Source organism: Rhopalosiphum padi, chromosome 3, assembly GCF_020882245.1.
Source record: "Rhopalosiphum padi isolate XX-2018 chromosome 3, ASM2088224v1, whole genome shotgun sequence".
Classification (NCBI taxonomy): Eukaryota; Metazoa; Arthropoda; class Insecta; order Hemiptera; family Aphididae; genus Rhopalosiphum; species Rhopalosiphum padi.
Genome location: NC_083599.1, coordinates 11,167,376 through 11,193,394, shown reverse-complemented (window position 1 = coordinate 11,193,394; position 26,019 = coordinate 11,167,376). Strand labels below are relative to the sequence as shown.

General features: G+C 25.2%; 2 protein-coding genes across 4 annotated transcripts; one reads left to right on the top strand and one right to left on the bottom strand.

Moving 5' to 3' along the window:
- The first annotated feature begins 7,563 nt into the window (after nt 1–7,563).
- Nucleotides 7,564–13,115, top strand: LOC132927391 (MAD2L1-binding protein-like). Of its 3 annotated transcripts, XM_060991910.1 has the most exons (5): nt 7,564–7,866; nt 7,922–8,123; nt 8,241–8,345; nt 8,504–8,679; nt 12,176–13,115. In XM_060991910.1, exons 2-5 carry the CDS (start codon nt 7,953–7,955, stop codon nt 12,612–12,614), a joined length of 891 nt encoding a protein of 296 aa, XP_060847893.1. In that variant the 5' UTR covers nt 7,564–7,866; nt 7,922–7,952; the 3' UTR covers nt 12,615–13,115. The 3 variants fall into 3 exon arrangements, with proteins under 3 accessions (XP_060847893.1, XP_060847892.1, XP_060847894.1); XM_060991909.1 differs by having other exon boundaries at nt 7,564–8,123; XM_060991911.1 differs by having other exon boundaries at nt 7,565–8,123; nt 8,244–8,345.
- A 2,579-nt stretch (nt 13,116–15,694) lies between these two features.
- On the bottom strand, nt 15,695–21,459 carry LOC132924793 (ras-related GTP-binding protein A-like). Its single transcript, XM_060989237.1, has 6 exons — nt 21,431–21,459; nt 17,738–17,966; nt 17,560–17,655; nt 17,276–17,490; nt 15,872–15,981; nt 15,695–15,795 (listed from the first exon to the last, which is right to left on the bottom strand). Exons 1-6 carry the CDS (start codon nt 21,457–21,459, stop codon nt 15,695–15,697), a joined length of 780 nt encoding a protein of 259 aa, XP_060845220.1.
- Nucleotides 21,460–26,019: the final 4,560 nt, after the last annotated feature.

Below are 26,019 nucleotides of genomic sequence, written 5' to 3'. Positions count from 1 at the left end.
TAATGAATAATGATTAATTAATGAATATGATTATTGATTATATTATATATTATGAGTATAACTAAATATCCATTTTTAAGATTAAAACAACACATTTTAATGAAATAAAAATCAATCAAACTATCGAAATACAAATAAATAAAGTTTTAAAGATATTCGTCATTTTGAAATTAAAATGTCAACATTATAAATAAGTATAAACTTTGCTTGTATATATTTTTAAATCTTTTAATAATTAAAAATTAAAAATTGTTAAATTTCTAATAAAAACGTATTAATTTATGTTTAATAGATAGAATTTTTTAAAATATATCAAATAAATAACTTCAAATAACTAAAATCCTTGTCGTCTAAACTGTTATATAATAACTAGTGCTCGGAAGTTGATGACCCTAAAAACATTAAAAAATGACCTAAAAAAATTACAAATATTTGTTTTAAATTAATAAAAATAAATTTTTTTTAAATTGTACTCTATTTTATTATAAAATTATATTAACATTTATCAAAGCTTATAAATTAATTAAAATATGACATAAAAATGACAAAAAATGTCCTTAATAAAAAAATTACAAATATAGTAAACGTAGCCAAGCATTAACCGACGTTTTAATTTTCGGCATTTCGAAAATATTACGAAAAAAATAATAAAATTTTGGTATAATAATATTCACTACAACACGACAACGACGACTGTAATCGGTGAGATAAAATCAGTTTAGTCCGTGGTAATTTCAAAGTTTTAAGTAAGTTATTGGCATAATGGCAATCGACGCAAGAAACAATAAGAAGTGAACTAATATAAAATCAGTAAAAATGACTAAAAGTTTGGGGAAATGACCTAAAAATGTCAAAAAATGACTTAAAAAGTCATAACCACCAAAAAAATACAAAATAAAAATTAGTTGTTCAGATTCACATGCATCAGAAACACATTAATTGTGATGATCAGGAGAGCATCGTCTAAAAAGTTAAAAAAAAAAAAAATCAAAATGCATCAACTTCCGAGCCCTAATAATAACTATTCCTTTTTTTAAAATGTTTTGCTGTAGACCGTTATTATTCTTTACATTAAATAAATAACGATTAAAGTTGCATAAACTTTTGTAAGAGTTTTTAAATTCATTAAAAGTAATAGCAAATATTTTACATAATATACGGTGTGAAATAAGTAGTTTTAATTAAACCAACCAGATAACATTTTTCCAAAATATTATGAATATTGGTAATGATTATTGGTTTCTTGAAATTGCATTTATTATAATTTATAATAATATAATCTGCAGAAAAAGATGACCAAGGGAGACATGCAAGATTCACGTAAGCGCATAGCCTATTTCTCACATCATCACGTTGTTCTGACTTTAAAGCGGTATCGGCATTTTGCAAATATTTTTTTTATGAAAAATGTTGGGTAAGCTCCCATAATGTTATATAAAGCACTAAAAAGACAAAGCTTTTATTAAAAAATAATAAACCTATTACAATATTTTGTAAACATTGTTCGATGCATAATAATTATATTGATGCATTTTTATTTTCAATAAAATATACTTGTAATTTAAAAATGAAACATCACAGTTTTTTTTAAAACAAAACAGTCAAAACCGAAGTAATTTTAATGGGAAAAAATAATTTTTATTTATAAGATGACAATCTGTAGGATAAAAATTAAAAAAACGAAATCGTATTATTTGTAGAATTACGAATTTAATTCATAATAGGTGATCAAAGAATTTTAACATATAGTTATTTTAAGGGTTTTCAGTTCATTAAAATCTTTATAATATATTAATATTTAATCGCACTAAATTGTTTTGATGTTTAGGCCATGCTATGTAAGCTTTATATTTTTTTTATTTAATTCATATTATATTATAGTAATTTGTTTAGAATCAAACTTTAGATGATCTAGCCTATGCCTAATTAGTAATTGGTATAAGTATGTTTAGTATGCCAGAACTAGCGATGTCACTATTAATCATTTTTCATACAAAGTTGTATTATTGTTCCTGAACTTGATAACATTAACTGCAGGCTATTATAAATTAATAATACAAGTAATACAACTTATAAGTAAATTCATTTTATAATTTATGAGGCTTAATAATTACAACACCTGTATAAATACATATAATTATATTATATTACATTATATTATTTTTCATAAATAGATTTTATATTATAGCCATCAACAACATATTATAAATACAATAACCTGTAGAAATAAGTTAGTTTTATAATTTTAGGATACTCAATAGTCAATACTCATATAATATTGCTATGAAATGAATAAATTATACTGTTATTACATTTTCAAGCTTCTCAGTCATTAAAATACTCTAATAGTAGAATCACATTTATTATATATTTATACTTATATTTTTAATTATATATGCATATTTTGGTTAAGATATTTGTGGTATATTAGTGTCTAGTAATATTAGTGCATACCATTGTGCATTACTGTCCATCGGTACGATAAATATTAAATAATATGCTCGATTCAATATAAAATAACATTTTAGTTAAAATATTAATTTTAGTATCGATTTTGTAAATGAATGAAGAATGTAACATTCTTATGGAAATTTCAACGATCATATTTAATATAAATTAATTTTATATTTGTAGGCTTTATAAATAAATAAGCAACTTATGACAATAATATAAAATGTAGGTATAATAATATAAAAAATAAAAATATTATTGAAAACCGACACAATATTTAAATATACTTAATTACTTATTTCAAATTTTTTTCGTAGAGTTCTTACCTACATAGATTATACAAAATACTTAAAAAATAAGTATACTACTGCAGTAACGCCAGTAACAGTTATTATTAATTATTATATATACTACAACTTAAAATCTTGTATAGATTTTCTACATCATAATACTAATTTCCAACTTTAAGTAGATAACAGTAAGTATTATATTTTAAAAATATTTATCTTGTGTAATTACTTAAATAAATTTCTATAATTTTCGACTTATATTTCTTTTTAAACAAAATTTTACTTCTGCTCTTTTGATACTTAATTATTTAATATTTATTTAAAATATGTTGCCAATTATGGATTTACATTTCTTTAAATCATTTCTAAAACAAAATCAATGATTAATAATATTTATTTATGTATTAGATACTGAATGTTCCAAGCTTCAACAATGATGTGTTTTAAATTTTTATTTATTAAATTTTTTTTTTGTATTATTTTTTGTAGTGAAAAATTTCAATCTCCTTCTTCGTGAGTAGTTTCTGGTAAGTGATTGAATCTAACTGGTACTTTTAAAAATATCCTGTAATTTTTTATAATCTAGAAAAAATTTGAAAAATTGTAAAGTATTTTGTCTTTGCTAAAAATAGTTGTTCGTCTTTAAATTTAAATTTAACACGTCCCTTACAATATTAAGCATTTACTAATCACAAGTTATTACAAATAACTAATGAACGATGATAAACGAATGCAACTTTGTCAAACAATACCACTACTTCTACAGTAGTTAATATCTATACCTACCTAACCTAGTTATTAATTACGTTTTGAATTTAATTTGCATCTTCTAACTATACCGCTGGTACAAGTATAAAAGTAGGTATTTTATGAAAATGTACATTCGACACTTACTGACTTACTATAATACAGCAGACTCGCTGAAAACGTTTCTAAGTCAGTCGCGCTTCTCCCAATTGGCTCACTCAATAGGAAACCTTGTAGAAATGAAATTTAAAAATAAAACGTTGTGGAAACATTGTAGAAACATTGTAGAAACATTGTGTAATACACTAACCGCGACAGATTAGAATACTTGTAACAGGAACGTATGCTGTTTTTGTGATAGGTAGACATTGAACGAATGACTACTGAGTACTAACTAACTACTGACATACTGCCGCCCGTTGAACCCGAAAAGTATTGACCGTATAGTCTATGCGACCCTGGTACCGCGGACTCCGTAACGTATAACCCAGCAAACATAATTTGACCACGGACCGAAAAGCAATTTTCGTACTAAACATGTGACGAGTAACGACGACGTGATGTAAACGACAAACGTGCTCGTCTTTTTAAATTTTAAACATGAATTAGAAAAGTAATAGTCAATCGAAATAATAATAACATAATATTATATGTAACTATATAAATTAAAAATAATATGTATGATTAGTTAACAAATCACATTTTTAGTATAGTCGAGAAACCGGAGAAAAAAATACCAATACCGGCAATACCAATGGTATGTGATATAATTTTATAAATTGTAATTGTGTATATTTTGAGTGAAGCAGTTTTATGTATTGATGTGTGTTTTTTTTTTAGTCTGAACGTCGGAAAACTAATTTTAAAAGTAAGAAAAATTCTCCGATGTTCAACCTTGAGAGTAAGCCAAATAAGCTGAATCTAATTTGTATTTTGGGCGATCAAAAGTAGAAAATGACCAATAAAAAAATAAAAAAAAGTAAAAAACATAAAAAAAGTTACGAAAAACTGGGAATTTAAAAGTACTAGTTACCTATTATAAAATCGAATTTGTTTCATTGTTGTAAAAAAATATATTGTTCAAAATTCAAAAATAAATAACCGTAGACTAAAAATGTTTACAACATTTTAATATTATTATATTTCCTATTCAAAATAAGGTTTTCAAAATATTTTGGCTTTTTTTGACCGATGATGGTCATTTGATATTTTCGACGTTTTCACTTTTTCAGTTCTTATTTTATTTCTATACATATACATGATACAATTTTTATTTGTTAGTAAAAATCTTATAAATATATTGTAGTTGAAATGTATTTATTTTTTTCAATTTTAAGAGTTTATAGTCTTGAAAATGTAGGCTTATGGGCTTATCATAATTCATAACTAGATTTGTCATACCTTTTTTCATTGCAATTAAAAAATATTATTAGTGTAATGTCAAATATATTTTAAATGAACAATTGAAATTAACATTTTTATGACAAATTAAATTATACAGGTAATCAAACGTGTAATAACGAATTTTGTTATGATTAGAAAAATATTAATTGCATTAATTGCAATAACTCATACCGTTTTACTGTATATTGACTTAGACAACATCAAATATGAAATAAAAATTTAATAATTTTGTAATTATTATTATATTATTTGGTATAAATATAACTAATACAGTAATACGTCATGCAACCTATATCAGCTACCGTATAACTAGAAAAATATTATATAAATTAGGTACTAACAGTAATTTTCTAACAAACTTCCAGTAATTAAACATGGGTTGTAAGATTCGTTCCGTTTCTTAATTTTACTTTCACGTTTTAAACGTAATTTAATATTTAAAATTTTTTGGATCAAACTCAGAATCAATAAGGGTGTAGTTGGATTAGGTTGGTTGTAAACTGTGTTTAAAATGTGAATTAAAAAAAGGTGTGTAATGGGTATCGTTCTGCTGTACATTAGGTGTCTAGTGGGGCATGGCAATGGATGTGATAAATTTGAATTTAATTTAATATGTCATTCAAATACTGAAATATTTCATACTTGAATAAAATGCTTTTGAATAAATTAAAATAATAACATCGCTATTCATTGTTAAAGTACGTAATTTAATCTAAATTTGATTTACAAAAATAAATATAAAAATAATTGTGACAATAAGTAAATAATTGTTATACAATTTTTACTACAAAATAAATTATATAGTTTGTAAATTTTTGTGATTTTGATGAATTACGCAATGACGACGCAACGGTATGTCATCTTGGTAGTTACGGATGAGTATATGGACAGAAAACAACTAGGTAACTTTTTCTATGCATCAAGATAATACATAAAGTTAAAAATTTTAAATCACTACGTAATGATGATGTGAGGCGAGAATATTTAATGCCAAATGTTATAGATATAATGTTTAAATGCGTATAGAATAATATGTATTAAATTTAATGTATTAATATTATTAACCTATAGAATATATTATTTTTTTATTTACCTCCAACTTTGGCGTACAAGTTAAAATTAAAATCGTGTGAATTGAATTGATTTTATAATAAATATTAAATCGAGTACATATTATTGATATATTTATTTAATTTAAAAATCTTGCTAAGTCTATACTCACTAGTCAGTAAAGTCGTCAAGAACTCAAGACGTGTAGGTACTCACCTCGTTGACCGTTGTTGAACATTAGGTATGTCACTATTGTCACTGTAATATTATGTTCAATTCGAATTGATTGCATGAAAAAAACGATTTTTAGCTGTCTCATTTTCATTTCTATCATTTATTTCCGGGGATATTTTAGAAAATTCATTAATTTGTATGTTCAATTATTTTCGTTTTCATAATTGAATAGTTATAATAAATAATAATATTTCGTATGATAATTTATTAAAAATTAAAATTACAGTTTGCACTACTGCGTATGCTGGAAACTCACTGGTTACAATATTTTGTCGCGCAACGTCTCGCAACGTAGTACGATCTGCATTTTTCGTAGAATCGTAGAAATAAGGCACATTGCGCACTGCATTTAACTCTGACTCGCAACGTTGCGTAGCGTATCGCAACACGAAGACAATGTTACACTACCAAAGACCTCTGTATTTAACAGTTTGTCCGTTTCTTGACTTCTTGAGCGTTTTGTCGCAACGCCCATAGATTTTAGTCGTATTTTATGTGTCTCGCACGAAGCGGATGTAGAAATTAATAGTGTTTGACTTTAAAGTTTAAAGTTTAAACTATTGCAATCATATCGCGTGTACGAGCATTCGCTACGCGTGAAAATACATTTATCATTTATATTATTATGTCTACTATGATGGCTTTCAGGCCGATAGCGATAAACAACAATATTTATCACGGGAAATTAACTAGTACCTATACTCAACAGCGTCCATCGCCAACATATTCCAGAGTCAACTTGAAAACCGGAAGCTATTTTTTGAATCTTTGATAATATAATTAAATATGTAGGTACATCGGATGACGTAGATATGCCAAAACATTCTTTAATATGTAACATAAGCTAAAATATTCTGAAATATTTTTATTTCTATTAGGTACATGATTATAAATTTAATTAATAAGTGTTAAAAATTTAATATTCTATTCTATTCGTGCTCAAAAATAAGTAAATAAATAAATTAGAACAAGTGTGTATAAATAAAATATTTTTTACGTAAAAAAAAAAAAAATGACGTATAATTTATGTTTACTGATTTTTGTCGACGTATCAAACCTTGGTCTTTGCGCCTGTTTCATAGAAAACGGATGTTTTCGTCCGTTAATTTTTGTTACTAAATCGTTTATAATACAAATTATACAGTAATACACCGTACAATGGTGTAACTACGACCGCCTTATGAAACTTTGTCTTTATTTCGTATTTTCGTCTTCCGTCGTTTTAAACGTGAACAAAAAACCCGCCAACATTTCAAACGATGTCGGTTAGTAATGGTGATAGTACAACACGATAGCGACGACGTTTCGTGGAAGAAAAATGGCGCCTGTACGCGACGTGATGTCGTGACTACGACGTTCGACCGCCAACACAGATCGTGATTATTATCACTAAAACTTCAAACTGTTAAACCGTTCGAACGTTACGTTTTTCTGATAAGTTATAATTTTGAACATAGGTATTTCACAAGATGCTGTTTAATTAAAGCGATAGCATAGGTAATTACTCGTAACTGTTAAATCTCGTTTTTTGTTTATTCGCTACACGTTTTAAGAAACTAGGTCATTGATGTTTTACCGCATCGTCATCAATAGTTGTCTACTTCCGAGACGTGAAGTGGTTCAGTCGAAATACTTTTTATTTTTATAATAGTGCGAACAGTAACGGTTTCGTGATCTTCGATTCCAATCAGTAAGATTATCATAGGCCCGATCGCGTTTCGATTAAAGTTGTACATATTTTATAGACACATCGTTGTTGATACGACTGCGTTGACCATGGCAACCTGTGATGTATGCGTTCATTTGTCTGACATCATGACACCACTGTCATTTTCCAGCTTAATCACAACGCTAATAAAATATTTGGTCTATGAAAAGCAACTGATTCCTTATCCTTACGACCGTCTGAAGTTATACGTGCAAAAATACAAAGAACTGAACTTTGAGGTAAGTTGTATGCAACAATATTGTGTTACTGTGACTGCTATCAATAATTACAATGTACTATCCAATACAGCTTACAGAGGGTTAAATAATTGAGTTGCTCATTTTTGTTTGTTAAAGCAGGAAAACAGTCGCTGTAATCAAAAAAGTAAATACAGACTGGAGTCTGAGAAATATTATAAAAAAGTTTCAGATGCGGTACAAAGTCTTGAAACTGTTTTCCAGGTAATCATCACTACTTACTATATTTTATATACTTATAGTCTACACCCTATATGATGATAAACAATCGTTTACCATCAGTTGATTTTATTCCGATAACTTTACTTACTAAATATATTACAGAACTTTGTTAAGTTGTCTAATATTTATTAATTTTTCAGTGCATTGAAAATGAATTTCTTAGTCATGTCGAAAATCATATAGAATCAGTTGTAATATTAATTGGATCAAGTGTACTTAATCCTTTGACTGTATTTAACATAAATGTACCAGAATTAAGTTATTCACATTGTGAAAAACAACATTCTTCTAGGCAGCACATAGATAATGTATTTAGGTGAGTGTTTATTATTTATATATCATGTTATTATTATTTATTATACTTATTGTTAATAAAATGTATGGACATTTTAAGATCAAACTAGATAAAAGGTATATTAAAAATTGATGATCATATTAGATTTTAAAATAATTAATAACACTGGGATTGACTTTAGTGATGGGCATAATCAAATGATTAGTAATCGAGAGTCTCTCAGAAAATCACTCGAAATTAAAATCATTTATTCATTTGATAAAAATAATTGAGAGAATCGAAAAAATTACCTACTCGAATATAGTTATAAACCATTATAGTAAATAAATAATTTAATTTTACTTTTTTATTTGTAGATATACTCGTAATATTATTAAATTATTATTTAATTAAAATAATTTTAGGACCATATTATATATTAATAGTTAATAGGTACGTGTTTTAAAAGACAAATGTTTTATTTTTTTTTATTAATAATTAATGTCCTCAATTTACATTAATAAATCTATTTGTCTAAAGTACTCTAAATTATTAATTATAATTAAAATATACCATATTTAAACAATAACAAATTAAAAATATCAGATTATTCAGATTAAATGACGACTATCTCAATCGTCTTCCTTGAATTGTTAATTGTGCATTGAATTGGTCAATAATTATATCAAAATCCAGCCAAATCCTTTAGCCTTTCTTGGCCAATACTATTTTTGAGAATAAGTTTTAAGACGGCGTAACGACGAAAATTAACACTCTGATTAAGCCACTCATAGGAATTGATAAAAAAGTTTGAATAGTTTATATTAATATATAAATTATATATATATTATAGACATGTTCTAGAAATTTTAAATGATTATGTCACATTACCACGGCCTTAGGATTTATGCCACAAAAAAAATATTAATAAACTATTATATTTAGCCGTATATGTGTAGCAAATGAACATAATATTAGGTACGAGTGTGCTACGTGCCTCAGAACAGCCTGCAATTAACTAATAGTATAGTTCAGTTGGTGGGGGGGGGCAATGCCACCACCAACTTTTGGTCGTGGGGGCAGTTGCCCCCATTAGCCCCCCGCCAAGTTATGCCTATGCACATAATAATATTTGGTTATTGCATTTTTGAATAATGTAATTTAATTTGTATGTATAAAAAAAAACTTTATAATAGTAAATTTTATTTAAAAAAAATGTTTTATAAGTTTTTTTATCTGATATCTGACATAGGTTTATAAAATCTGGTACTTACATAATTATAAACAAATGTTCTTAAACTTAAATCCAAGTTATTTCATACTTGAAAATGTCATATAAATAGTCAAGTTTAATAAAAATAAAAATATGTTAAGTGCGATGTCTCATAGATTTGAAAATTTTTGAGTATAATATATGTAAGCTTCCAAATTTCTAATGTCTTTGTTTTAATTAATTCTGATATGGTTTAATTATTTCTTAAAAGTGATAAATATTATTAAGTTGTATTTATGGCTTTATGCTAATACATATAATAATACTTAAACAAAGATGAAAATAGGACTGTATATTTTTCTACCATTGATTGAGGCCCAAAACCAAGTATCGGCCCCTGAGCCCCAAAAGCAGAGCCGTACCGAGTCATTTTTTATCCTGAGGCAGAACTTAAGCAATGTGCCCCTCTGGTTGGGGGGGGGGTTGACACACTCACAGTTTTTAATATTTTTCAATAAAATAATAAGATTAGGAAAATCAGTAAATTTTTAATTAGGTTTTGAGCTAAACAAGAAATAATATTTTTAGCCACAAGTTTATAATTCTCAACCTTATATTATAGGAAACAAATCAATTCGAATTTTACAAATTTATTTATAAGGTATTTCAAAATAATAATTAATAATAATAAAAATAAAATAATCATTATTTATAACGATATTGCTTTTATGTCGGCAAATTTGTCAATAACTTCTTCGTAATCCAATTTACTAGCGATTTCTGTTTCTATTGAAAGTATGGCCATGCTTGATAATCTCTCTTGAGCCATTGTAGATCTTAAGTATGTTTTTATCAATTTAAGTTTGCTGAAACTCCTTTCACATGAAGCTGTTGTAACGGGCATTGAGAGAAAAATCCTTATAGCAATTTCAATATTTGGATACGATTCTTTAAGCTTATAATCGTGAATCGTTTGTAATAAATCTAAAAACATAACTGATTCAATACTTGGCAAAATTGATAAAGCTGCATGTTTGAAATCTTTAATTTCTTCAACTATTTCCGCAGTATTTATATATTATTATATTATTATTATTATTATATTATTCAATTCAAAGTTAATACCTATTTTTGTATTGCACAGTAAAATTATAAACCCCTGTGATCATTGTTCTTTTTAACAAAACACTTAAACTAATGGGTAAAAATATGTATATAAACACAAAAATGATTAAATAATTGGAGACATATTTTAAGTGTTAGTTCAAAATTGTTTGTTCTATATTTTGTTCATATAAAAATCTTACTTTATAGTCTTAATTCGGGCTTGATATTGAACAATTATAATTAGGGAACAGATTTCATTGTAAATGCATATTTTTATAGGAATGAGATATTTTTAATCTGATTAAAAATTTGCATAATTTTTGTCATTTAGATCATTCTCATTAAAATGTTCAATTTTTTTTATATATTTGGGTATTATAGAATATAGATAATATATTTTTACATATTTAAAAAATATTTTAGTAATTTTTGATTTATTCTGATGTATCCGTCAAATTTTTAACGATGACATATATATTTTATGTTATTTAAATGGCTATTAATTTGATGGAAAATTTTTAATTTGAAAAATAATTTAACTTACATTTCTGTAAATTTTGTCTTTTTTATTTGTACTATAAAACCCATGGAACTTCAAAGTTCAAAATATGCCTTTGTCAAATAATCCTATGTATTGTTGAATAGGTAATCACAAGTTCACATCATAGGAAATGTAGTTAAAGAAAAATGTGCATAGGTTGTATCCTAATAAAATTATGAACTAAAATTATAAAATAAATCTGATATAATTATTGTACATTGGCGATGTAGCTAATATGAAGTATGCCCCCCATTACATTGTTTGATGTGGAATGTTCGTTCAGTCGATACAAAAATACGTTGCGACCAAATCGTCATCACTCACAATTTTTAAATCTCAGAAAATATGAAGTTTCACATCATTTTAAGAATTATATTTTAGAGCAATTAATTCAAATTATTTTGATAAGCTATATTTATGTATATCGTTTTTTTTACATACGTCAATACAAATAAGTACATATTTCGGTTTTTTTATTACATTAAAATCCGTTTATTATAATGATAATATATGAATAATAATTTGGCAATAAAACATCAAATCTCTGATACCTGTGTATAATTGTTGTCACCGTTTCTTAGTTTTATTATTTCATATTAATTTAAAACTTAAAGATTTCTTATGGGTCTGTTTATTATATATATTCTAAATGTGTGTGTTTTATTTATTTTTTTAAGGAACATATTGAATAATGACAAGTTTAATGATATATTAACATCAAATATAATGGTTGAAACAAACTTGTATGTGATGTTCAAAGTAAAGAAAGGTGGAAAAATGGCTACTAATTGGTGTGTGCCCAAGGAGCAGTTTCGTAGTTTCCGAGGGAAGCAAGTAGTCCTGAGATTTGACCAACCACAAAATGAGATCAATTCGAAGAAATATGAAACATGTTGCATCAAAGATTGTTTGAATTTTGAAGTATTTGTTGATTTTGACAATCAGGAGACAAGTGTACAAACATTGCAAACATTAAATAATACATTCACAAACAGTGTTGTTGATTGGTATTTAGGAAAACATCATATAACTGGATTTAAAAATTATAAATACAATGGAATTCCTATATCAGATACTTGGTTGAATCCAACTATCATTGATCGTTTGGTATCATAACCTAATGGTTAAAGGATAGGAATTTTTTAGACAATTTTATTTTTACATAATTATATACTTAAAGTTGTCATGTATGAATTTTGATATTAGTTTAATTATTTAGTTTTTTTTTTTTTGTATGTATTGTTTGTTTTTGTAAATTCAATTTATAAACAACTCATGTATTAAATTATGTAATTATTGAAAACTTATAAACATATTTTTTCTTACCAATACAAAAATTATTGACAAAAATAAAAATAATCCAAGATAAGTATCATTGTTAACAAATGTATATACCAATTAACAATATTTTAATTTTTCTTTTCAATATATTGCATTATTTATTTATTGTTTTTTTTTTTACAATATTTTTAATAAAATACTTGCCGACTACTTTTTTGTTTATAAATTCATAATTCAAATTATTTGTTTTTAAAACACAATTTGAAATTGTATACTTAAATTGTAAGACTTGTGTAATATTTAATTCATCAAAAATAAAATTATGTTCATGTTACATCAGTTTCTGACATTTGTTTATTTCAGGAGTGGTAAACTGAGTCCCAGGATGGATATTGGGGCTAGGTAAATTGATTCCGGAAAACTTTAACGTGCTAGGTAAACTGAGTCCCAAGTAGTAATATTTTTCGAAAGAATAATTTATAAATAATGACAATGTACCTACTTAAAAATAAAAAGTCTCTACATTCAATAAGTACTGTATAGTGACTATAGTCATCAATTAGTCATTATCGATTACCGATTTGCTTACTTAAATACATTTGAAAAGATATGTATATATAAATACGTAGCATCAAGGTAGGTAATTAAAATGAAAAAAATAACAATAGAAAACAATTTTTTTTGAAACAAGAAATGTTGAAAGATGAAAACAAAAATAGTTCAAGATTTGAATTTGTTAAGAATATATCAAACAAATTTTTACCATGTATATAATAACAATAAATAGTAATGAATAAAAAAAAAATTGACTTGAATATGTATATTATATATTTAATTAATTGTGATTTTTATGTACAACGTAGTGAATTTATATTAGGTATTAAAAACAAAAAAAGTGGGCAAGTGGGTATCGCTCTGCTGTATAGTAGAGATGGAGAGTAGGTCACTGGTCATGTGGATGTGTTAAATTTGAATGCAATGACGAGTATCATTGTATACGAAAAACGATTCTGAACGGAGATGATTTGTCAGTCAATGATAATTAGTTTGATATATTATATTATTATTATACTTATATTTAAATTGTAATATATCGTTATTTTACGCGATTTGGTAAAAAATAAAATTTCATACGCTCATAAAATGTTTTCTATATTGACGCTGGAATTTTTTTTTACAATTACTTAAAGGAAAACTTATGGATAACCTTGTATTGGATTTTTGAACCTTAAGTATAAATCACAAAAATTTTATGAATTTTCAACTTCAAAATTCTTTGCAAATTTTCGTGATTTTGATATATTTTGTAAACATTTGAACTTTAAATGCTTATAACCAAAAATTGTGACTAACGATTTTTGATTTTTTTTTACTACGATAAGTACAACTTATAATAAACTTTGTATTAAATTTTAAAGATTTTTTGGATAGCCAAATTTTTTTTATCGGCATTTTAAGAAAAAAAACTTAAAAATGTCGAAAATTTCAATTGTCTATAAGTAGCTTAAAAAAGGTCAAAATATTTTGAAAATTTAATCGCAAATAGAAAACCATAATATAAACATTTTGTGAAAATTTCAAGTATTTACAATGATTCGTTCTTGAGTTACAGCAAAATCAAAAAATCGATTTTGTCAAAAAGTGGTTATGTGTAAAAATTCCCGTTTTTCCGTAATATTTTTTCAGGGTTTTTCCCGACGCTTTTGAAAACTATTGGAATTTATTTACTTTTGACCCCCCAAAGTACCAACTAGATGAATTTTTCTTTTCAAAGAGGGGCTGAAGTCAAAAATCGAAGCATTATTACTACTCCAAAAAGTGATGACAGACAAAAAATAAAAATAAAAAAAAAACACACATCATTGTAAAATCAATACATTCATCAAAACAATAAGATTAATTTAAAAAAAAGAAGAAGAAAGTAATTACAGAACAATTAATAAATATAATAAAAATTGAATTCATGCATAAAATCTAATTTTATAAAATATTTTACGTTTCACGATAACAATGGTTGATAAAGCCTAACAACTAATGGGTTATTCTTGGTAATTTCGTCCGAGGGTGTTAGCGATAAAAAATAATTTAAAATATAAATAATGAATTACATATTATTCAAATAACACCATAGCTATATAAGGCCTAAGACTAGCTAATATAGTAATATGTTTATACTCTATACCATAATACTGCCTCTCTTAATCCAGACGCAGTGTACCTAAGCAACATTGTAATAGTTTTAAGAAAAATGACTTTTTATGAATCATCTTGTTATTTTTATCACATACTCAAAATTAATTAATAAATAATTAATGATCCTTAAGTAACTTTTTATGTAAATTCTAATAAAAATCACGGTTAAACACTATGAAACTTTTAATTACCTCAAAATATATATGCATAATTTTAGTTGAAGAGTCAGTATATGAGACATCAATAATGTTGTTTACTAAGGAAAAATGCAATATGAGCATTTATATACTTTTTGCTTATAAATACATAGTTTTTTTAGTTTTTTTACTTAACTAACTTGTTAATAAATTACTAAACATATTTTAATAAAACATTTATTAAATAAAACAATAATTAAAGTCTTCTGAGTGTATAATTTTTAACAAAATAGGTTTTCATTAAAACTTTTATGAAAACCTTATTATGATTATTATGTATCAATTCAATATTTAGGTATATATAATATCTTAAAACTTTTAGAAATACAATAAAAAAAATAATAAATTAGGAACATAAATAATTAAGGAACAAGTCAAATAAAGAATTAAAAAATGATTATAAACAATAAAAAAAAAATGAAACAAAATTGACATTTTTCAATAATTAGGTTTAAAATTTTTCTAAAATTGTTTTCTCATTCAAATATCATTTTATGTTAAAACTTTTCGAATAACAAGAATAAATTATAAATGATTGCTAGTTTCTGGCTGTTGGCAGCTATCTTGTAATAATTTCGAAAAATGTGCTTTTAAGCTTTTGATGTTAAATGGAATCAATTTTGTGGCTAAACATTAAATTAAATAATTTATTAAAATAGTGAACAATATTACAAGTGCAGTTTTATTAGTTTATAGACTTACTTGTATGGTTTGTCACAACCATTAAAAAAGTATCAAATGTTAATTTATGTATGAAAATTGTTAACCTCGAATGTCGAATTTCAAACATGTCATGGGATATCCTGTTTCGGCTGCAAAAATACAGTTTTTAGTATAAGCATATATTTATACTCAATTATGAACATTATATATTATCAGGGCCCAGGGGGTGGATTCAGATTTATTTAACGGAGGGTGAATATCACATACAAAAAACAAAATTTGTGTCAAATATATGTATTTATATGTGTGTTAATAAACAATAACATAATATAATACAATTATGTTAAATACGACATTGACATAAATTAATAAATACCAAACAGTATTTAACTTAAAACAAATATTAAAAAAGAATAAAAACATACATAATCACTAAGTAAGTCTAAATTTTTATCGCGTTGCGACTCATCGTTATCGTCAATTTCAAGAATAGCTCAGAACGTAATTACTAATTACATTGATTCGTGCGTAGGTACAATGTAGGTACCTACATAAATATAATATTATTAAGATTACACTGTAATACTATATCATTAAAAAAAGATTTTTGAGTTTTTATTAGGAATTTTTTCTTAATATTATATTTTTATATTATAAATAAGGAGCGGATGTTTATGCATTTATCATATTTTTTAATAACATCTAAATTAATGCGGAGTACGATAGAAATTTGTTTCATCACTCAAAGAATTCAAATTTATCAATTTAATTTTTCATATTTTTGCATATTTGTTAAATTTTCATCATGCTTTTAGTGCATATTTGAGGTTTTTCGCATTATATTAAGGAAATTGGCACGACTAATATTATTAGATCAAAATATTCGCGGCTGCAGGCCTATGTAATACTCGCGCAGTCGCGCCAACCGGGAATAGCCGGTTTTCGCTCGTATCAGTCCTTGGTTTCTAATATATACCTATGTATATTATTTTCAGATTAACAAAAAATTCTACAGCAGTTTGCAAACATCTTTATTAATTTTTTATTTTAATAATAATAAATTTTATTTATTTTTTAAATTATTAAGAATTTATTATTTTAAATTTTTAATAAATAAAAAATGTTATTGATGCATATTTTTATACTTTATAGTGCATAAACTACATGTATATTTTTAAGTTGTTTAGAGCATAAGCATTCGCTCTCTAATTATAAATGTGTTGATAAAGCATTAATCAATGAATAATAAATTGCTTGTTTTATAATAAAATATTACACTATTTTCTTTTATATTTATTAGCAAAATTAGGTATACCTAGGTAGGTATAAATGGATAGATGAGTAGATAATTACTAATTAATTATAGTAACATATCATGCTATTGAGTTATTATGTAAATTTTTATACTAATATTTAATAAAACAAGATACTATTGATACTAACTCCAATTTTGCCTTGAAGATTTTTATCGTTCTTGAAACCTTTTGAGTTCTATTTACGTCATTATGAGGTACACGTAAATATTTAGCTATTACAAGAGCAGTAGTCCGTTCAAATAGTATCACCTCGTCGCATTCCATTTCCTCGGCAAATAATTTCAATGTATTTTCCAATATCTGAACATTTGATATTAATCCGTATACAATTGAAGACCAAATCTAAAGCATGAAAAAATGTCAATAACAACTGTTGTGTATATTTTAAACACATTAAATGTAATTAATTACCCCATATAATGATTCATCCCAAATTGATGACATAAAACAAGAAATCTTTACAGGTTTGGAAATGTTAATTAGTTCATTTTCACGATCTCTGAACAACTATTGAACAAATATTGTTGTAGTAAATTGTTTTAACTCAAACCAACTTGAATATATAATAGAAGTATCAAGTCTAAAATACCTTTTCCTTTTGGTCAGGTTCTACCAAATCCATTTTATGCATTAGACAAAACACGTTGACAAAAGGAGAACCTTCGCAAATAACACTTAAGAGTGATTTGAAGTGTTTCAGATCTTTTGCAAATTCATCGTCGCGGTTATTAACTTCAAACAAGTAAACAAAAACATCAACGTTGCGAAATAGATGCTTTCGTTTATGATCAAAGTAATTGTTAACACATTTGTCTTGTCTGTAATGTATATAAATAAATTATAATTTTTAATACTAGAATTTTTGTACTTAATTAATTAAAATATAAATATTATAGACAAGTACCAATAAAGTACCTATAAAAAACATTTGATTAATTACAATTAAAATTAGTAGGTAATATGATATAGGTAGGTATGCATAAAGTTTTATGTTGTATCACTTATTCACTTGTATAAATTGTATTAAAATATTATAATATTGTATTAAATTGTATATGTGTTGTGCAAAGTCGTTAAATTATATTAATATTTTTAGATTCTGAACGAAGCGATGAATGTATTATTTTTACAATGGTGTGCTTTTTTTATGTTTACACGATAAGTAGTCGAAAAAGCGGTTAGCAAATTGAATTATGATTTATGTTTATACTTTAGAGCTTTTCGGTTAAAATTAAAAACTATTTTAGTATATAGTATGATATACTAATGAAAAATATTTTTCGTAATAATTGGTAAAAACAAACAAAAAATCCATAAATAATAGGAATTTTTACATGAATTCAGTTTTTGACAAAATTTCATTCAGTTTTTTTTTTTGTAAAAACTTGAAATTTTAACTACTCGTATCTAATTGTTTATATAAGTATAATAGTATTTTATATGAATGGTGTAATTATCTAAATATGTTGAGTTATTAATAGGCATTTGATTATTTTCAATTAGTTTTGCTTTAAATAGCTATTGTAAAAAGTTGTTGTTCTGTCAAATAACTTGAAAATTTAAATCTAAGTTTAAATTGTGTAGACACAATTTGGTTTTAATATAATCAAATGATTATTGAATAAATGACCATTTGAATTAAATAGAAATTCATAAAACAATTTTTATTTTTTTTATCTAAGATTTGAAAAATTGAATACTAAGTTTTTTATACATTTTGAAATCTAAATTTAAAAAAATTTTCGACCAGTCAAATTAATTTTTTATGACTGTATGAAATTTAAATTTTTATAATAATGAATATTCACTCATGATAAAAACTATTCATACGATTTTGGGTTATTGTTGTTATTCAAAAACGAATAATCAGTTACTTGAAATTTTTACTAAATATATAGGTATTTGTATTATATTTTTCCATACATGGTTTAATTTTTATAATATTTTGAATTTGTTGAGATATTTATAGACACAAGAAATTTTTAATTTTTTTCTTTAAATGTCAAAATTCTTGAAAGTTTAATTCAAAATCCTACATATAAGTTGCTCTTAAATCTATATAAAAATAAAACATAATAATAAAAGTAAAATAAATAATTTAATAGTTATATCAATAATCATAATATGAAATATACTATAGTGATATAAGTACGACACTCCGTTCATAATCGTTTTTCGTATACTATAATATATCATTGAAATTTGAATTCAAATTTAACATAATCATAACAATGAGTAGTTAATGCCCTGAAAAAGCAAATGCGTCTCTTTTTTTATTTTTATATCCTAAGTGGCTGAGTGCGTTTACAGTGATACTAGCAAATTATATTGAATAGCTCATAGCTATTTATTGTGTTATCGGTTTGAAGCTGTAGATTTCTATGTAATTAAGAAAAAGTGAGTGGTTAAAAACTTTAAAGATACAAGAAAGACTATTAAGAGGACGTCATACCTGCATATGTTGTCTCTGTCTTACGAACGTAAGACATAGCAAATTTGTGTTCAACAGATTCAATTTTATGCTGTTAGCTTTAATATTAGAGCCAATTTACCAATTATAAAACTTAAAAGTAATAATATTATCTAGGGAACCTCATAGGCTTTTATTGATATCTTAATTTTTAAGTGAGTTATAGTTATGTAAAATATTAAAATTTTAAAATGCTCGTAACTCACTTAAAAATTAAAATATCAATAAAAACCCATGAGATGCCCTAAATAATATTATTACATTTAAGTTTGATAATAGGTAAATTGGTTCTAATATTAAACCTAACAGCATAAAATTGAATCTACTGAACGCAAATTTGCTATGTCTTACGTTCGTAAGACAGAGATAACACATACGGGTATGACGTCCTCTTAATCAAAATATTTCAAATGTAAATCTTTAATATTATAAATGTAATCTGAACAATAATGACTGATGTGACTGATGTGAGTGATAGTGAAGAAACCAGAATACCAGATTTTATTACTCAAAATCAATATTAACCAGGGCTCGGGACTTATAACACTCAAAATCATTAAAATAAGTGCTTAAAACATCATTATAAGCATTTAAAAACTTAAATTTGAGCAAAAGTATTTAATAAAAAAAAAAAAACTTTCTTTTTACATAATTAAGTAGGCACTAGACATAATTTGTAACTGTGCTAAAAATAACATAATTAAAGATTACAAAAAATATTGAAACAAAATGATAAGGAAAAGTTTCTAACTAAAAAATTATAATAATAAATGTTTTATTATAAAAAAATCAAACTTCACTTTCGAGACATTTTGCCTTATTGTTTATTGATTGTCCGAACCATAAAACCATAAAAAGTAGAAAAACTGGTCAAAAAAGCAAAAATAATTAGAAAAACTAAAAATAAGCATCTTTTTAAAAAATTGTTTAAAAAAGCAAAAAAAAATACTTTAAAATTTCATAATTTAACGTGTTGTAACATGATATACACTTTCATAGCACTCTGCTACATTTAAAGTCAATCCATAAAAAAATAAGCAAATGCTCGAAGTCCTGAGTCCTGATAATAACTAAATTTACTAAACGCAATCATGACTCATTTAACGTCAAAAAGTGTAAGCGAATTTGATTCGTAATAGACAATTCATATTATTAATTTAAAAAAAAAATGTTTGCTAGAAAACGTGTTGTCTTAAACTAACATGATGAGTAAGTTAATTAAAAAAAAAAATAAAACGTTTTTCTAATTTAAAAAAACACGATAACCCAATGATCGGGCTATGTAAAAAACTAAAAAATATCACCTTTTTTTCTTTGAATGTATTCCGACGATACCTTATTGTCTTATTCCAGATGCACTTAGGACATTAAATAAAGGTCGTTTCGGAAGAGCACTCGAGACTTTCTTGTCTACAGCGCATTCCCGGTAGTTAGTCGTTACACACCCTAATGACCAATTCGATGCCGAGTTTGGCGAGTTTTATAGTTGTTTTATTGTTATAGGTTCACTGTATCATTGTGTATAGTTTATGAGTACATCTTCCACGAGTTCATTGCCACTCGCCGTGGTGACCATTATTGTATATAATATTATTATAAAGTATTTACTATTTAGTATTACAACATGATTGTTTTATTTATTGAATGTTACTTGCACACGTTGTAATACAAAGTTCTAATGAATTCGGTGTCATTTTTTTAAAATTTTAAATAGTTTAAGTTAAGATAATCGTACGAATCATCTATTAATAAATTAAAATCTAACATCATATTTAACTGGTCACTAGTCAGATTGTTTGAGAAAAAACTTACCCTCCACAATCCTTAATGTTGAACAGCATATGTCCGAGGAATGGAACGTGTGTTGTTTCAACTTCATCTAAAAATTGTTAATTATTATTGTTTAATAATATATTAAAACATTCATCCATAATATAATATTACTTGTTGCACATAATCTTTTGGTATCAATGGGTTCATAGTTGTCAAAAATTATGGATCTCATGCTAGTTTTCCCGGAACTTCTTCCACCCATTATCAAAATCTGTTAAACCAAATGAATAAATTCATCTTCATATAAGTATCAAGGTAACAGTTAATATTAAATAAAAAATAAAATTATTATTTGTATTTGTTCTTGTGATTTTAGTTCATCAATATACGACGTTTGGAGTGTTTTGGGACACAATTATTACGTACATGTAAAAAACTCGAAAAACTAAAGATGAAATAAATAACGAAATATTTTTTTAAAACAAATCTTTAGTAATTATTTACCTATATTTTAATATAAATGTGTATTTTTTCAGAACATTCAAAATCCAATTTTTAAAGATTTAATTTTAATTTTTTGAAATTTATTAATTGATAATATTATAATTAAATTACAATTTTTTTTTTAATATTTATATGAAAAATCCTTTTTTTTAATAATATTTTAAGTGCTTTTTTCATTTGTAGTGCATATTTTTAAGTTTAACGGGTAAGCGCATATTTTAGTGCTTTTTAGTGCTATAAGTCCCGAACCCTGCCTATAAGTATTACTGTATTAGGCAATATTAAATATTATACTATTATAACATAGTTATGATTTAATTATATCGTATAATATATTACTTATGTTGTTATTACTATTATTAATCAAACTGCGGAATTCACAAATACCTAGTCCCTAGTCTGTAAAAAATAAAAATTATAAGAAAAATTGATCGATTGATAAAATATTGCTCAAACACATCGCGGATTGCAGAATATTATAAAAATTAAAAGGTGTCCCAACAACTACACTGAATTTTGTATAAACTCTCCCAAATCATTGAGAACCAACAATTTTATTATATGTTTTAGGTGAACAAATTAAAAATTAAATTATTATCGATGTATGTAAATAATAACTTATATCAGCGGTCCCTAATTTGTGCACCGTGATCTCATTTCAGAGGCACCACGGCTCATCTGACTATCTGAGAATGAAAAATAATTCATTAGACATTAGTTATTAGTTTTTCTTATTCATTTTTCACTTTTAAAGAAATATTTTAGTTTACTTTAACTATAGTATTCATTTTTATCACGTTCCTCGTTATATTTGCAGAAGATTGAACTAACCAAAACGCACTACCGGTTCAAAAGGTTGGAAACTGCAAATCTATATAAGTCTAACTATCAAAGCGTACCGAAAAACGGACCACGAACATTTTTCAATGTCTCCCCATGACATTTTAAATAATTATATTTTTAATCATTACAGATATTTGTATTTATAATCCGAGTAAAAACAATTACGAATGATTTGGTTTTTTTTTTTAATTGTGTTCTTCAAAAATATTTATAATTAGTATAGGTAATAGGTATAAATGTACAATGTATAGGTACATATTGATATTATAATATATTTTATATCCTACATACATCATTTATTATGATACTAGTATATTATGTATAGGTAAAGATAATAATGTAATGTATATATTATACCTATTATTTTTATGATTTATATAGTAATACATCAAAATTAAAGCATTTTGATATATATATACTAAATAATAAGACGTGTTCAAAAGCATTTACCGAAGTCCCATTATCAAAAAATCGTATTCCAATTTATTACTGTTGGAATTTATATTTACTATTTAGTCGACAATGACATTTACTTCACCGAATTAACGGACCATGTTGAATTTATCAGTGGAATACGATTGCGCGCAATGCTGAAATAACAAAGAACATTTTGACTATATTTAAAGGTGTACGATGGCGCGTGAAATTGGGTGCGACGTTGACAATTTTTTAAATCATAATTATTTTAATATTTAAATACAGGTACAAATATATCATTAAAAACATTTAAATATTAAAAAAACCTTCATTTTGTAATTACCTTGAATTGTCACAAATGCCATGTAGGGTTAGCTTGAAGTTTAATTAATAATATAACTTTATTTAAATTTATTAGCCGCTAGATACGGAACTTGTAGCTTTACGTTTGCAACTTTCTCGTAAAATTTGTCTAACAATTTATTTTAATTGAATCTAGGAACAGGGTGGTTATAATGTTCACTGTAGACGTACACTGTCTTGTACAGCATTTTCATCGGCCCGCTGTCTGAAGTATCGAAATTAGTGACCATTCACTACTAACAAATCACTTTCCTTTTCCGAAGTTATATGGCGAATTTAATAATCCATTTAAAAAATGAATATAAAATGTTTACACTGCGAAAAAACGAACGTAGGCTGATACAGTTTAAACGCGAACACAACTGACAGTAAATAGGTAAATAGGTATGTGGTGCGTGATTATAGTTTAGGTATATTCGTACACATGTATGGGAATTTACATTAAAACTGTTGTAGTATTAAGTATTTTGATCCAATATACAAGTATCAGTATATGTATCTAAAATATATAACCAATTATTTTTTAGTGATTGGAAGCTTGTCTGGTAATAAATAATCTACTATAGTAACGTACGGATTTACCGTAAACTTATATACTTGACAACGTTGATTAGAAGTAAAAATAATTTATAGCGCGCGTTATCGCACGCCTAAAAAGGTACCGCCGATAAGGACCACGCGCAATCATATTATTGCGAATTTGTTATTCAACGGCATCGTCGTATTCAGTTCCCAATTATTAAGATTTAATTTAACTTTTCATTTTGTCAATGCCTCATTAGTCATTTTACTGATTTTTTATTTATCAAGTAATTATAGTATTTAATTATACAAAGCGGTTTTCAGGTAAAAACATTTGCATGTATAATTAAGTTGGTACTTACCTAAAAATCAAGAATAAAAATAATTCAAAATATCATTACAAGTCAAATGAGTCGATGTTACGGTATTACATTATAATTTATAATAATTCATTTAATAAATTTAAATTTGTATAAACATATACTTAGCAGTGCGTTTTATAAGTACCTATTACCATTATCAAAATTGATCGCGTTGTACCTACTTGTACCTCACGTCATTGATTATAGAATAATAATTTAACTGAATATTGATGCACAAAAGGTGATAATAATATATAATTTTATTTGATAACATAAAAAACACACATGTTACTATGTTAAACTGTTAGATACACATAGTCTTAAAAGTTGGTGTCTTGTCAAAAAAACAGATGCACATATTTACTCAAATTGTTTTCGAAAAAAAGTGTTAAATTAGTAGCACAATTATTGAGCTATTCCATGACAGCATCGATCTGAACATTCCGAGCTTTATACAAATAATTGTATGGACATTTTTAAACTAAACTTCTTCAAATACCTTGAATTTTATTGAATTCATCAATTATTTATTCGATTGTCTTAATAGCAGATCTTTGTACAGACATAATCTATATCTATGTGCATTAATTAATTCATCAGGTACTGTACGCAAATTCTTAAATTTACAAAAATTAAAAAAAGAAAGATTAACCGCCCTTTTTAAAGGTTTTACACAGACAATTGTATTGTAATTTTTCGAAGAATAAAAATCTAATAATATTATATTTTTAATGACTAATCGATTAAATAAGGACATGTTAGAAACATTTTTTAGTATTTTTCGACAAAATGTTGGTTAGAAAAAAAACCCAACAGTCAGATCAATTAGGACTTTTATAAAAAGGAATGATATTTTTCCTTTGTGTACTTACATCTTAAAATATAAATTGTGTGAAGATCATAGGAGATGAAAATCCTATAAAATTTAATTTGGTAAGATTTCTATAAAAAATTAATTCTAATAGTTCAACATTGTCTTTTTATTATGTTATTCTGACATAATATGCATTTCTATTTTTTTTCTATATCATCGGATGAGGAATCTATTAATAATGATTATAGGCTATAAATGTATGAAAAAATTTAAATGTGACAAATTGTCAAAATAAATTATTTGTTGATAAAAACGATAAAAATCAACTGTATCTATTTAAGAATTAAAAATTATACTTCAATTGAAAATAAAATTCGACAGCATCATCAATAGTTTCAATAATACAGTAAATAAAATTTTAAATATTTTTATTAACTAAATTTACATAAAAATAAAGTAAAATTTCTATTAACTTAGCGCGTAAAATATAATAATACACTTAAAAAATGGTTTGATAAATTATTGAAAAACTGTGTAAGAGCATAAAATGTACATAAATCAACAACTATATTAATGTTAACTATTAAAACCAAAATATTTAATAAAACAAAATTATTTTCAACTACCTACCTTAAAATTAGCATTTTTTTGAACATAACTCTTATTTTAAAAACTATTATTAATTGAAGACTGTTAATTTTTTTAGCAGCAAGGGGGTGAACAAATTAATTACATTATATTATACGTATATGTATAAATATAATCAAATTATAAAATGAAATCAAACTTTTTGTTCTTATTAG

Bases quoted from the DNA above. Each gene is read 5' to 3' on its own strand.
- LOC132927391 (XM_060991910.1), top strand. From the start codon at position 7,953: ATGGCAACCTGTGATGTATGCGTTCATTTGTCTGACATCATGACACCA. The intron at 8,346-8,503 runs GTAATCATCACT...TTAATTTTTCAG, and splicing joins GTCTTGAAACTGTTTTCCAG to TGCATTGAAAATGAATTTCT. The intron at 8,680-12,175 runs GTGAGTGTTTAT...TATTTTTTTAAG, and splicing joins CACATAGATAATGTATTTAG to GAACATATTGAATAATGACA.
- LOC132924793 (XM_060989237.1), bottom strand. From the start codon at position 21,459: ATGCTGTTCAACATTAAGGATTGTGGAGG. The intron at 17,656-17,737 runs GTATTTTAGACT...TTTGTTCAATAG, and splicing joins AACCTGACCAAAAGGAAAAG to TTGTTCAGAGATCGTGAAAA. The intron at 17,491-17,559 runs GTAATTAATTAC...TTCATGCTTTAG, and splicing joins GGGATGAATCATTATATGGG to ATTTGGTCTTCAATTGTATA.